The sequence below is a fragment of the Rhipicephalus sanguineus genome, chromosome 1 (assembly GCF_013339695.2).
Source record: "Rhipicephalus sanguineus isolate Rsan-2018 chromosome 1, BIME_Rsan_1.4, whole genome shotgun sequence".
NCBI lineage: Eukaryota > Metazoa > Arthropoda > Arachnida > Ixodida > Ixodidae > Rhipicephalus > Rhipicephalus sanguineus.
Window position 1 is genome coordinate 174,150,186 of NC_051176.1, and position 15,250 is coordinate 174,165,435.

Here is a 15,250-nt window from a genome sequence, read left to right on the forward strand (position 1 = left end):
CCTTTCGCAAAAGCGGCCGCTGCGCGAGCGAAGCGACCTTCGTGCTCTCTGTAACTTCAACGCGAACTTGCGGTGATAGCGCAAGACGTACAAGATAAGCGCGCGCGATGGAGCGACCACGCCCTGTAGAGGCGCACGCTCATCTCAACGCGTGGGGCGACGACCTTTAAAGCGCGCCTTTCGAGCCCTTCGCGCCATCTCGCCAGTGATAACGAAAACACGCTTATGTACCCTGATTTCTGAGTACCGCCACCGGCAAATGGTGTATATAAATAGCATGCTGTTAGTAAGACGAAGAACGTGCCGTCTGTGGCGGAGTCGTTTCGCGCTGCGCGCTGATCGAGGGGTCATAAGTTCGACTCCCAGTGACGGAACTTTTCCTTCTAGTTTTCCTTTGTCATATGTTAGTCTTTATATTTTACAACGTCATATCCGTGACGAAAATGCGTCAGTGGAGCCGTGGTGGACCCCGGCATAAAACACTTTCGTGTTAAAAAAAAAGTTTCGTCTGAAAGGTGTCGGCCTCGTTCTTTGCATGCGCGGAAATAGAGTGTGTCATACGCCCCGAAGGAGAGCGATATTTTTCTTGCCTTACAAGGCCCCTAAACCACCTAGAAGTTGAAATTTAGTTGTGGTGTTGCAGTTGTGCGCGAGTCTTCAACAAGCACGTAGCCGCGAAAAATTTTCAGAACGGTGCTGTAATAGCAGAGTTACACGCGTTTAATGATCCAAAAGAGGCCCTCGTTCTTTCACTCTTCCTTTCCCTATGCTCCCTTCGTCGGCTCGTCTCTCCCCCTGGCCGAGTGCTCCTTCTCACCGTGCGAGGAGGAAAAGCGACGAGCGCGCGTACCTGCGAGCAGACAAAAAAAAAAACAGGTTATTTTTGTGGATGACATAACCAGACGCGAATGCTGACGTCACGGTCAACGCTAGGGATTACCGAAAGGCCTGAAGAGGAGCACGGGATTGTACGTAGAATTTATAGCGCGCCCGCGGCTTGTAGCGCTGCCGCGTTTGGCATTGTTCATCGTGACGGCATTCTGAATTCGATGCGCGCGTTTACTTAAAATGTTAAAAAATTATCGTTGGTGGTTTAGGGGCACCTTAAGCACATTTGGATTGGTCTATCTATTCATTTGCCCTACTATACCAAATCGGCACAGGGGCTGTGTGAGCAATACCGTTGGTTCGATATAAAATTTAACACCTTGTGTCTTACGTGCTCCAAGTGCGGTATACACGAGCGTTTTTTAACACGAAAGTGTTTTATGCCGGGGTCCACCAAGGCTTCACTGACATCATTTCCGTCACGGATGTGTCACCGGTAAAATGCACACGAACAGCTAGATGACAAAAAAAAAAAAAAACCAGAAGTTTCGTTGATTTGGATGACCTGGGAGTCGAACCCACGACGTCTCGGTCCGCGACGATAGGTACCGGGCACTCTACGCACTCCGCTATACCGATTTTTTTTTTTTATTACCTGGCTTTGGTAAAAACTCATTACACAGACAACACTGCTATACATTTACCATATATGTACACTCTACATGAGGTGGCAGATATCAACCAACAACATGCTGGTATCGTCAGTTTAAAATTCAGGCAATGTTACAAGTGGCTCTACTCTTGAGAGCCAGTCGGGTGGTTCCGGTGCCGCTTTATGAATATCAAGGAACCAGTCCACACACTCTCTGAAATAAGCTCGGGCAGGCCTCGCATCCTTGTCGAAATGCTGACCTGCCATTCTCGAACGCCACAAAGAGTGGAGGCCCATGAGCATGATTGCGTCAAATGGAACGCCATCTTCGTTCTGTACACTCAGGAATCGAATGCCGTACGGGTGCAAGGGAAGTTCTTTCTTAATTGCTCTCTGCAACACATCCCAAAAATAAACCCCCTCCCAACAATGTAAAAAAACATGATCTATTGTTTCCGGTAACTTGCATATTATACAATGCGTACCCCAAGGCAAAAAACACCCCTTCCTATCCAAAAACGTTTTCACTGGCAATGTTCCCGAATGCAGCTTAAAGAAAAATGTTTTCGTTCCAGGCTGCAGGTGCATTTTTTTTTACCCTCTTTAAAACATTGCTGCCTGGGCCTCCCTCGTACAATGACCTGTACAAAGGCACTGGGAAGACAACTTCACATAGTGCAAAGTAAAGTTCCTTCCGTTTCACAACGGCCAGGTACTCCCTGGAAAATCGTACAGAAAGGAATCTTACACTCGAGACAATTTCTCTGTAAAAGCCACCGATCCCTCCTACACAGTCTTCGGTAGACACAACATACTCAGGCAGAAGTCTACCCAATCTTAATTGACATAGCGTGCGCAGGAAAGGATCGGTGACATCTCTAAAAAACAAAAACCGGTTGACCAGCTGCCGTAAAAACAAGTGACCGAGCCCCAGTCCCCCGTCCTTAACCCGTCGAAACAAGTTGGTACGGCTGCATCGCTCCCACTCAGAAGCCCAGACAAATATGGCAAATATTCTGTGAAACTTCTGCACATTTGTCCGGGAGCAATGCAGCACCTGCATTACGTACCACAACTTGCTGATAAAAAACAAGTTACAAACAGTGGCTCTGGCAAAGATCGATAAGGCGGCTCCTTTCCACTTATCGGCCTTCTCCCGTATATCTTTCGCCTGACCTTTCCAATAATGATCGCTGTCGCGATAACCATCGAGCGGGACGCCCAAATACTTGCCCGGGGTCGTCACCCAAGGCACGTTAGCGAAGTGGTCAGGTTTGCTTGGCCACGATCCGTGCCAGAGCCCTAGGGACTTCGACCAGTTGACTCCGCTGCCTGTAGCTTGGCTGAAATCGCGCACGGTTTCGACAGCCTGTTCGATACTACGTTTGTCCCTTGAAAAAATAGCCACATCGTCCGCATATGCAAGCAGCTTAACTTGTGCTGCGTGTAACTCAAAACCATTGATGCTCTGTTCATTGACAATTTTCATGCAGAGAGTTTCAATATACATGCAAAATAACAAAGGGCTGAGGGGGCAACCCTGACGAACCGAACGTTGCACACTAATGGGGGCCCCCAGACTCTTATTCACGATCAACTTCGTAGTGCAGTTTCGGTACGCCAGGGTCACTCCCTCGCAAATAACAGAACCGAGGTTAACATAATTTAACAGAGCAAACAAAATTCTATGGTCAACACAATCGAATGCCTTTTGAAAATCAATCTGTAAGATGGCAACTCGCTCATCTGAATAATCACAACATTCAAGTATGCTGCGCGCTATGTGAATATTGGTCACAATCGATCGCCCTTTGATACCGCACGTTTGATGAGGCCCGACGATGTCCTTAATCACAGTCTGTAGTCTGCGAGCCAAAACCTTCATATAAATTTTGTATTCTACGTTAGTGAGGGCTATTGGTCTATACCCTGAAAGAAATTTTAGCTTATCTGGGTCCTCTGTTTTGGGTATAAGTACTGTGTGGGAAGACCGGTATGACGGTGGCAATGTGTTTAATTTGTACGCTTCATTAAATATGACTGTGAGGATAGGGCTTACTTCGTGTTTAAACTGTTTATAAAAAGCGGCGGTTAATCCGTCAGGTCCGGGTGATTTTCCAGGATTTAACTTATCTATTGCTACTTCAACTTCGGCTGAGGTTATTGGCCTTTGCAACTTCTCCTTTCTTTCATCGGCCACGCGGGGCAAAACAGGCAGATACTCGTTTTTGAATTTTGCCAGGTCTACGTCGTGCGCGGCGAATAATGCCCGATAATGCTCAGTGAAAGCCATTTTAATGTCCTCTGTATCGGTTGTTAGCGACCCGCCCCATTCTATCTCGTGGATGTGGTTTCTTTCGGCACGTGCTTTTTCCAAACACAGCGCGCGCTTCGATGGCATTTCACCCGCGGCTGTGTCCTCTGCCCTTGCCCTCACCAACGCACCGCGATAACGTTCTTCATCCAGTTGCTCAATCCTTTGTTTTACTTTTCTGATGTCTTCTGACCATTTACCGGGGGCTCGGCATTCCTGCTCGAGTAGCTTACTAAGCAGCAGTTTTAAATCCTTCTCTTTCCTTTTCTCTTCGTGCCGAATACACGTTGCCCTTTCAATTGCTTTTAATTTTAAAGATTCCTTACATAATTCCCACTGCTGCCAAATACAAAGGTTTTCACTAGGGTCTAATTTGGAGATGCATTCATTTACAGTTAAATTAAACTCCTCGTCCTGCAATAATTTACTGTTTAATTTCCATGTTTCCCGCGAGAACGAGGTGGTTCGCTTGGTGATTCCGATAGAGCACTGTACTAGGCAGTGGTCCGAAAACGATACCGGGACTACGTCGTAGCTGGTACATTGCGGAAGGATGTCGGCAGCTACGTAAACGCGGTCGAGTCTTGCATGGCTAGGGCCTTCGAAACGCGTGAACTTTACTGCACTCGTACCTTGAATACATTCAGCTACGTCCTCAAGGTCCCAGCTTTCGACAATACGCGTCAAAATGTCTCTGCTCTTGTCTCTGAAACCCCGAGTGCTCGTTTTGTCGTGCGCACTAAGGACACAGTTAAAATCGCCCAACACTATTAACTGCTTTCCTGCACTGAGCCGTTGTTCAAGGCTGTGAAAATACAGGGCCCTTTCTTCGACCTTGTTGGGCGCGTACACGCACACGACACGCCACTCGGTGTTGTTCAGAGAAAAGTCAAGTACAGCAGATCGGCCAGCCTCACACGAAAAATGGGCGTTCACCTGCAGCCCCGGCAACTTCTTAACAAATACACTCTTAAAAAAAAAGGTTGTAGTACTTACTAACTTCGGTTTACTAACTACTTGTCACATATGTTACTACCCTGTTAGTAAGTGCGGTTAGTAACGGGGAGGTTAGTAACCGTTACAACCCTCGCCGTTACAAACGCACTTAGTATCGGTTACTACCCTTCTCGTTGCTGACTTCTAAAATAGGTAGTAACGGTTACTACCAAAAAAAATTAAGTAGCCGTGATCCTTTCGCCTCTTTTTTTTTTATAACGGTCAAATTTGTGAGCATCAACATTGCGATATATCATTAGGTAATTATGCACAGCACGTCATGAATCAGAACAGCACACATACACAACAACAAGGCTACGCGACACGTATAATTCGTAAGCGTTTCCAGGAGTATATATAGCCCTACCTCTGGGGTACGCAGCTGGTGCCGGTGGGCAGCTAGGCTTTAGGATAAATAGCTTAAGTTATGCGCCTATACTTATATAGCGTACGATTGTATTAGGTGCGCGAGGTGACATAGCGTAGGTCTTTTAATCAAGCATATTAAGACAATCAATATGCTATGTATATTTTGCATAATATCGTCTCAACATGGCCTAATATACAAGACCCAAGACGGGGTAGTAAGCTTACTAATATCGCCTCAATGAACTTGAATCGATTCCCGTGCTAGTGAATAGGTTGTAAAAAGCTCGTAATAATAATTCTAAGATTGGTTTAACAAACTCGTTTAACAGGTGCATGGCAAAATGTTAGTAACGGTACGCAAGAGGTAGTAACCGTTGCAACTTTTAAGTGTCTGCTAACGTAGGTAGTAAAAGGTAGCAAAAAGTTAGTAATGGTCCAAGAAAGCTAGTAACAGCTGCTGTTACTATTTGCTCGTGGTTACAAGCTTTTTCCTAACTTTTTTTTTTAAGAGTGTGCAATCAGACTCAAATATCAATTCCTCTAAAAATGTTGGCCGTACAAATTATATGTCTTCAAGCCATGATCAAAAAAAGTGAATACGAGAAGGGTTTGAGAAAATATATTAAAATATATTAAAAACTTTCACTCAGTGAGTGAATGCATGTTTTTGCAGCACTGTGAAGGGTTATAAGCAAAGTAGCTTTTTGTTACTAACTCGAGTTAGTAACTTGGCTGTTTGGGTAGTAACAACACGCCTGTTGCTTTCGAGTTTGTAAATGGTTAGTAACTGTCTCAGAGAGTTAGTACCAGTGGCTGTTACTAACATTTTCCTTCCAGTTACTACCTTTTTACGAACTTTTTTTTAAGAGTGTAGGATGCAGCCGGCCGATGTGCCCACTGCATGGCTAACTACAGCAAAAAAGCGAGACGTGAAACGCTGCACCATGCTGCCGGTCTCCTCTTCGCCATCGACTTTAGTTTCCTGCACCGCTAGGACGTCTACGTCGTGTTCCGTTAAAAGTCGATATAGCTGGCTTTGCTTCCTTTTGCTTGCCAGTCCTCTAACGTTAAGGGTGGCCACTTTTAACGAACAAGCAGGTGCCATTTTAACGAACGGAAAGGAGACCAGCAGCACTGTGCTTACCTCTCACGTCTAGCACGGGGCTAGACGGTGCCATCGCCGGCAGTGCCATCCGGCGCAACCGCTGGAGCTTGTCCAACGGGCTCGGCGTTGGCGCCGCGCTTGTCGAAAGTCACGTTCGGGCGCGGCCGCAGGGACGACCGCCGTACTTGGGCTGTCTTGGCAGGGGGCTCCTCGACGCCAGGGGCAGTCGCTTGGCTCCCGTCGTTGCTGGACTGCGGGTGGGGGCGCTTCGACGCCGCGGCGGCATTGGTAGGCGTGGGAACGCCACATTTCTCCGCCAGTGGTTCCTTGGGGGTCTTAACGTCGCCGACCTTGGCAGCTGGCTCACTGTCCGTCGCTGTCCCATTCGTCTCGGTTGACGCAGCAGAGTCAACCGCCGCCCTTTGCAGCGCTGGGACAACACCTTTCCCGGTGCCTCCTCCTGACGACGCTGCAGGCATGTCCTGTGTCAGCGGATTGTTCGCCGGTGACCCTGACGAGTCATTTACGGCTTCTAGACCGACGGGCACAACCCCTTTCGGGGCGTCACCGCCGGTAAGCGCCGACGTGTCCAGTGGCCCCGTCTGCCTTCTCGCGTCTTCCGTGCCCCTCGCCGCCTCTTCTGCCTCGGCGACGTCCATCAGCGCCTCGTTGTCATCCGCCTTTGGCAGCCCGGTAGCCGACGCGTACGTACGGACGCAGTCCGCGTCCGCGTGTCCATAGCGCCGGCACTTTGAACACCGAGGCACCCTGCAGTCACGGCGTACGTGCCCCGTTCCATGGCAGCGCAGGCACTGCATTGCTCGCCCGGGAACCACGACGAGGGCCAACTCGCCGGCGACTCTGACCTGATGTGGCAGGTCGTCCACCTTTAGTCCCGGCTTCAACTTCAGGAGCACGCTCCTCGTGGTTGAGCCCTTTTCACGCATGCCTTGGACACGCCAACGCTCTCGCGTCACTTCGGTTACATTCCCGAACGCCGCGAAAGCTGTCCGAATGTCTTCGTCCAGCACGCCGTATAGCAGCCAATGCAGGCGAAGTTTGACCTGCTGGTCTTCGGGGTCGAAAATGACACACCGACGCCCTTTCACCTTCAACTCCTTCATGGCGGCGAGTTTCTTTGTGGCTTCTCCGGTGTTCAGGGTGACCGCCCAGACATGGTTAATCTGGTACGCCCCCAGCGCCAGAACGTCGGAGAGCACACCAGCAGTGACAAGGGCGTCTCGGAAGTCTTCGACCCTGTAGGGCCTCTCACGCACGTCTCCGTGCAAGAACAAGGTGTTGTTAACAACACGACCGGTGGGCAAAGTAGGCAGTACAATCTCGTAATCCTTATCGTCGTCGACGGTGATCCTGTTGCCGCGGCCGGCACGGGCCGCTATCGCCGCTCCATCGGAGCCGTTCATTCTTCGTCCGCTCGCTAGCGCGGCCGGAAGTAGAATGCGACTCCGCTATACCGACGCTCAAGCATGAGGCTTCACAAACGCACCTTACATTTCTCAGACCTTCTCTCTTTCACAGGGACCGTGGTTGGCGGGGGGCAGAGTTGCCGTCTGGGATCGGTGAAGTGATGTACTGCATCATGACACTAACGAGCGCTGAGAGGGAGCGCTTCGGTAGTTTCAGCTTTTGGTGCAGCGAGAGACAAGCTATAGCGGGAAGCGGAACCCTTCCTGCGTTCACGGCTCAAGCTGCGAACTCTGCCTCTTGCGTTCCTGAAGCGCTGTGCGGTATATGCATGAGCACAGGCGTAGGTTGCCCTATTACTGGGGAGCGCACACCTTGGAGTTTCTCTCCTCAAATGACGACGCTTTGAATGGGTGCATATGGAGTACCAGTGTTATGTGCTTGTTGATGCTATATTTTCGCGAGATTCAGCATATGCTGTGTCCAGGTGTATGTTAACTACTTCAGCTATACCACCAGGGTTAAATCATGATCTTTGGCGTTAGTGATCGTGATGGAGATGTGTCATTTAGCGTTAACGTGGGTGCAGCCACGTAAAACGGTGCTATATAGCTGCCAAAGACATTGTGCAAGCTCTCATACATCAGTGTGCAATAAACAATCGTACTCCTGTGAAGACACGGTTCACTTTGGAGTTATACCGATTCCTGTGACGGATCAATCATGTTTTTTTGCCTACGCCCCCCCCCTCCCCAATCGGAATGAATCGAAATCGTATTCAGCAGCCAGTGGCGGGTCTTGTGTCCTTCAGTCTTCTTCCGCCAATACATATGCTACCAGGGGCGTAGCCAGAAATTTTTTCGGGGGGTGGGGGGGTGTACTATACTTTATGTATGTTCGTGCGTGCGTTTGTATGTGTATATATACACAAGCGAAATTGAAAAATTTCGGGGGAGAGGCTTGAAACCCCCCAAACCATCCCTCCACCCCCGCCGCTACGCCAACGTATGCTACCCCTTCGGAGATGACAAAACTGAGCGCACAGCAAGTCCTTTTCGAATGGCCTGTATAGCCCCTATGTATTGAAGCAGCAGAATGCCGTACTGAGCCATCGTGGCAGGCGGGCACGTGGTGAAATTAAGTTTATGCAGTATATATCGATTATATTCATTCCTTTTTTCTTATCGCGATGTGTTCTTACGTAAACTGAAGTATACAGAGATAGCAGGAGAGCTGAGTTGAATATTTATAAATTTTTGCAGGAAGAGGAATGTTAAAGGGGCCCTGCAACACTTTTCCAAGTAATCGTCGAATGGCTTCATTAAAAGAGCTCATTGCCTCACGAATCGACTACCGAAAAATTTTTAGAATCCGTCAAGTACAAGCGGATTTGCAGGTATTTGTCGCACGCTTCAACGCTTTCTCTCTCCTTTCGTAATAGCGAGCGCGCTGATCGAAAGCTACGCAGGGAGGGAAGGGGGCAAGAAGATGCGTCCCTTCAGCGCGCGTCATGAGCTTGCGCGTTTTCATTTCTTTTTTTCTTCGAACGCGCGGCTTACTTTCAGTGTGATCGCGCGGGCACGTGGCAGCATCCCGCGGCGGCCACGGTAACTATGCAGCTCACGATGCTCAATCAGCCAATGGCCGTGAACATTATGTTTATGGCGCGTCGTTAGGGTTTATGACATCATTTGTCGAGAGAAGAGGGAACGATTTCTAGCTGACTTTGAGGATTAAGTGTAAATTCCAGGCCGCGTGCAGCGTAATAATATTTGGCTTGCGTGTTCTCAGTAGCCTCGACTACCGATCGGCAACGTTTTCTGACCATGCTGAAAAAGTGTTGCAGGGCCCATTTAAGCTCAGCCTGGCATACCCGATGCAACAGCCTTCCACTTTGGAGGCGTTATAATATATGTACCGACGCTTCTAGTCCGTTTTCTTACGGGACAAGCAATTCATGCTAGACTGCATGGGGACCATAACCTCGTTAATTTTGTAACAGCGAAAAAAAAATATCACAGTGCCACTGCAAGGGCGCAGCACTGAATGCGATAGCAACAAACTGTAATGTTATACGAAGTATGGCTCGCAGCTAACTCTTTTGGATCCGATCTCGCGTAACTCTACGTAACGCTGGTGCAAGAGAATACGGCCGCTCCAGGGAGAGAAGCCGTTTTCGTGCAGTCTCTTCGCGTTCACAGCACAGCACGTAGAAGGGTATATGAGCCGTTTGCTGATGCCTGCCGAGATAGCACGCGCGCCAGCGATCACGACCGCGCCCTTATAATCAAGGTTCACAGTTGCTGTTCGAGCTACAGAGCCCCTACCCCCCCTCCTCCAACATCCCTTCATGCTCCTTCAAAACGGACGGGGCGTTTTCTCTCTGCCTGAGCAGCAATCGAGCGGCGGAGATGGGCCGGCTCGTTTCATCTCTGCTTCAGCCGCGTTCGTCGCCCCCGCTCGCGCGCTTTTACCCGCGGGTACGATGCGCAGGGGCATGTTACCGATTTGGACTTTATGCGAAACATGACAGCGACGGTGACACCGACGGCAAAAACCCGTTAAGAGTGTCCATATAATTGCTATCGCAATAAAAACTGTGTGATGACGCACGTCTGGCTCCATATATACAGTGCGTTCAAAGAAACTTTCGTGACAATTGTGGTTAACACAGGTGAAAATAGGCAGGATTACTGTGTTGTTTATTGCATGCATATGCATACGTTATTCGCAGGGACAATATCAAATCATACAACAATGGAAACGTAGTTCCCTGTACCCGAATGCTGTTTATCCTGAGTACCCATTACCTCGCAGGCCGTGGTCGGTGACACTCCTGTGGCCGAAGTGCTCTACTCAGCCGATGCTAAGAAGCTCGTTGTGCGGCTGAAAGACTCCTGCACCAGGTAAATACAACCGTCTGCTAGCCATCCGCCGCCGTGGTCTAGTGGTCGTGGTGTTCGGCGGTATGCTGACCCGAACGTCGCAGAATCTAATGCCGGCCGCATTTCCATGGAGGCAAAATGCTGGAGGCCCGCGTGCTTAGATTTAGGTACACGTTAAAGAACCACAGGTGGTCGAAAATTCCGGAGTCCTCCACTACGGTGCCCCTCATAGTTTTGGGGCGTAAGACCCCCAAGAATTCTTCTTCTTCTTCTTCTTCTTCTTCTTCTTCTTCTTCTTCTTCTTCTTCTTCTTCTTCTTCTTATTATTATTATTATTATTATTATTATTATTATTATTATTGTTATTATTATTATTATTATTATAGCGTGCTGCTATGCGGGCCCCTCGTTCTCTCGGATGTGTTTGTAGAATATCTCGAGAATTCAGGTCTCCCATGGCCCTACACAAATTGTACACGGCAATATGTCTTCCGCAACTTGAGTATGCGTCCGTGATATGGAATGGCATTGCTCAATCCAGCGGTAACACCATTGAACGAGTCCAGAAAAAATTCTTCAGCATATATAACCATCGCTTTGCTAAAAATGACTCTGGATCTCGTTCAAATACTGCTGAATCATTATCACTACCATCACTTCACTGCCGACGAAATCGTTCTGATCTCTTATTTCTTTACAGGCTAGTCCACGGTATCATATCCTGCCCTGTACTTCTCAATCGTGTTAACTTTCGAATTCAGCGTAAGTTAACCAGAGAGAACAGACCGTTTCATGTACCCGCCTGCTTCTTCCCACACTCTACCGTTCACAGGATACAAAGTCTCTATAATATTAATTTTCTTGATCTTGACGTTTTTCATAGTCCACAATCATTGTTTTTATCCGAGCTTTGCACTGTTTTGACATAGTATGGCACAATGTACAAAGTCTTCCCTTCTCCGTCTTTCCGCATAGTTGTATATGTGCAATCCAATTTTTTATTCCCCTTCAATATTTCTCATATTGTCTTATTTTACTCCTCCCCTTTTGTGTTCATTTCTCTTTGTCTACGTGTTTTTGCTCTATTTATTTCCGAAGACTGTCTGCATTGTATTGTTTATTTTTATTGTTTTTTTTTGCGTGCGCCTGCACAAAGACCTCACGGTTGTTCCTGGGCACGTTAAATAAATGATGATTATTATTATTATTATTATTATTATTATTATTATTATTATTATTATTATTATTATTATTATTATTATTATTATTATTATTATTATTATTATTATTATTACTACTACTACTACTACTACTACTACTACTACTACTTCGCCCCCTCCCCTCTTCCAAGCTGATAGATGTGTCACAGCGCACTCGCTTCCCTTCTGCGTGATTAATTAAGAAAAAAAGAAAATCTTCCATGAGCTCACGCCTGCAGTCACCCTGCTCCTGGCTAATGTTCTCTTAGCTTCTTTTAAATGATTGCATGTACAGTGCCGTCCACTCTTAGGGTGAACACGGCTCAGCGTGGCCGCGCTCTGCGGAGCGCCAGTGCATCCAGCCAACGCCGGTGCTGGCACGCCCGTGATCGCTTCCCTGTAGTACAGCAAGAGGAGCACGTTCCCAAGCGTCTGCGCCGTTTCGTTTCGATGCGCAGAGCGCGGCAATGCTGATCCGTGTTCACCCTAAGAGTGGACGACACTGTACTTACTCGTTCGTATGGCAGCGCGAAGAAACACGGTACACACAAAGCCAGGACCTGTCTGTATGTCCTGGTTTTGTGTGTACCTGTCTGTATCTGCACCAATCTCTAGAGCTATCTGTTTGCATACTTTACCCAATCTTCTCGCAAATAAATCTTATTGGTACCACTTTCTAATACGAAACCATTATGCACCGTATATTTCTGATGGAACGCCCGGTGCAAAGGCGGCCAAGATTAACTGGTAAGTAGACAAAACGCAGTGCTGACCACCAGATGATAAATAAGCTTGATTAGTTTGTCCCGAACGAAGCTGATCCTTGCGTGTAACTCTGCTGGACGCTACTTGACTCTTCTCCGTTTTCTTCTGCAATAAAGCGGACAAATTTCGCGGGCGAGGTTCTTCCAGATATGACAAATATAGCCAGTAAGAAAAAATTCAGCCCAAAATGCCCATTTCATTACATCACCATTTTCAAAAGAGTTCGATCTATAAGCGCGCCATGTAAATAAGAAGTTTATAACCTCTGGAGTAGATGTTACTCGACCAGTTAAGTAGATGAAGCGCTAAACGTACGAGGAAAATAAGGGACTCGCAAGTGCACAATAGAACGTTGCCACGCTTAAGTTCGTGCATTAATTTATATGATGAGATTTTTATATTTACAGTAATAAATGTATGTATCCTGATTGGTTTGCTGACGCGTGGAATTGTGTTCAACAAAAAATGAACTACGTAAATGTATACGTAAAGCATACGTGTTCGAAAGTGGTAATCAAATGCCGATTGCGGTGCGAAATTAATCTTGGAGCAACAAATGCTTGAGATGTACTGCCGGTAAGGAAAATCATGAAAACTTTCTTATTAGCAAATGTGCGATGTAGCAACACCGAGTGACTGTAGAACAAGAAGCGAAATGTAAAATTGCCGCTGCACTAGAATGCTGCTTGTAGACGATACTTAAGTTTTGTGAATGAGCCCCTAAGATTATACTTCGCTTACAGAGTTGCATATATACTTTCGTTCATTCGCTGGGGCTGCTCTACGTAAACGACTCTGGTTTATTGTCCCCCGCATTGGTAAGTGGGTACATTTCACGGGAAAGGATGCCGAGCACGTCATGTACGTAACTACGCGCTCGTATTCGTAAGTAATAAGGATGAGAAGTATAACACGCATCACAAAAGGCAATTATGTATTTCATTAGATCACCGAGTTACCCTATAAGCACGGCATACTGAAAACACACACACACACACACACAAATATATATATATATATATATATATATATATATATGCAGTCACCCTGCTCCTGGCTAATGTTCTCTTAGCTTCTTTTAAATGATTGCATGTACTTACTCGTTCAACAATATATATATATATATATATATTGTTGCGCGTCGTGGCGACCGCAGTCCGGTCGCCGTCGCTCCGTCGAGTCAGGACTAGGGGAGAGCTTAGAGCAAACTCAACGGGTTTATTTACATTTTGACAGTGAGTTGTCGAGATGAAGACAGAAGACCGCTCTGGGCGAGGCGCCGCACGCCCTTTTTGTTGACCCCCGTTCCCTAGGTCCCTAGGTTGGGGACCACTACACAAAACAATGCGGACCAATGGTGATGTGGAAGTTCCTCTCAGTGAAGCACCTTCCTCGGAAAGGGACACGCCCTTCATGTATGTTCATAGAGGCACAACACTGGCCCGCACATACACACACACCTTTTGCCACTAGTCGCAGCGCCGCCGTAGAACGGGGAGGGGGAGAACGGAAGACGCACGTGCGCATCTACCCCTTTGGTGCCGGCCGCGCGCTGCGTTCCCACGGGAAAGTTTTAGCACGCACTTTCGAGAAGTGCCAGGTTCGTGGAATCACTCCGGGAAGAGTTAATCCCTTGACCAGCGCCGTCGTCGTCAATCCGTGGGCGCCGTCTCGTGTAGTCGGCCCCTGTCGTCTCCTCCGTCAAGCCGTGGCGAGACAATCCTTTTGGCGCTGGTCCGGCGGGACGAATGACCCGCTGGGTCAAGGCATAGCGTGATCGCTACAGCTCCTCCGCCGATGGGAAGATCTCGGACGTCGGGTGGTATCAGCTGCTCGACGGGAGAGATCACAGTAGCCGCATTCTTCCAACACCATTGAAACCACAAAGACCAACCTCTCGAACCAGCAAGCGCCGACAATGAGTTTTCGGCAACCAGGCCGGTCTTTCAAATGTGCCACAATGCACCTACGCTTTCTTTTTTTTTTTTTTTTCATATGGCAACCACACTAATACTCTTGCTCATAGCTAAAAACTTCGATTACTCAAAAGACCACTCAAAACCATTACGGAAAAACGTTCCTCAACTGAACACAAAAGAAAGCCAAAGCAAAAGAAAAGGTAAAAAGCTCTGCTTAATGTGTAAACATTGGCGTTCGCGGAACCCTTCTTATACTTCACAGTGAAGTTAAGCTCTTGAAGCGCAAGGCTCCAACGTAGTAGTCGTGGATTCTTTCCCGACATTTGCGATAGCCATGTCAGTGGGCAGTGGTCAGTGACGAAGACAAAAGAAGTTCCGTAGAGGTAGCAGGCTAATTTTTGGGTAGCCCACACAATGCAGGCACATTCTTTTTCCGACGCACTGTAGGCCTCCTCCCGAACCGAGAGTTTCCTGCTTGCGTACAACACAGGGTGCTCGAGCATTCGATCTACTTTTTTTAAGATCTCCTGCTTTCGCGGGGCTAGCCTATACGGCCTCGACTTCACAGTGGTGTCAGAAGTTAGCTCAATGTCATGAGTGATAACCTCAGTTCGCCATGGCCTTTCCGAGAAAACAGTGATGTGTTCGGACGACAAGTTGCGTAAGTCGACTTTCTGCATCTCAGTCAAGCCCTCGGCAGGTGCCACGGCTTTTATGACATCGGTAACCTTCATCGATCTTCCAACCTCCACCAAGCCTGGAATTTCAGGCGTTAGCTCCTCCGTGCTGTTAA

The 15,250-nt window shown here is 47.8% G+C and overlaps 1 protein-coding gene across 1 annotated transcript in view; it reads left to right on the plus strand.

Moving 5' to 3' along the window:
* Positions 1–15,250, plus strand: part of LOC119402602 (phenazine biosynthesis-like domain-containing protein) — a 52,588-nt gene that overhangs the window by 11,956 nt on the left and 25,382 nt on the right. Inside the window, exon 6 of the mRNA XM_037669737.2 lies at positions 10,507–10,595. Within this exon, the coding sequence (XP_037525665.2) occupies positions 10,507–10,595 (89 nt within the window). The remainder of the gene's footprint in view (positions 1–10,506; positions 10,596–15,250) is intronic.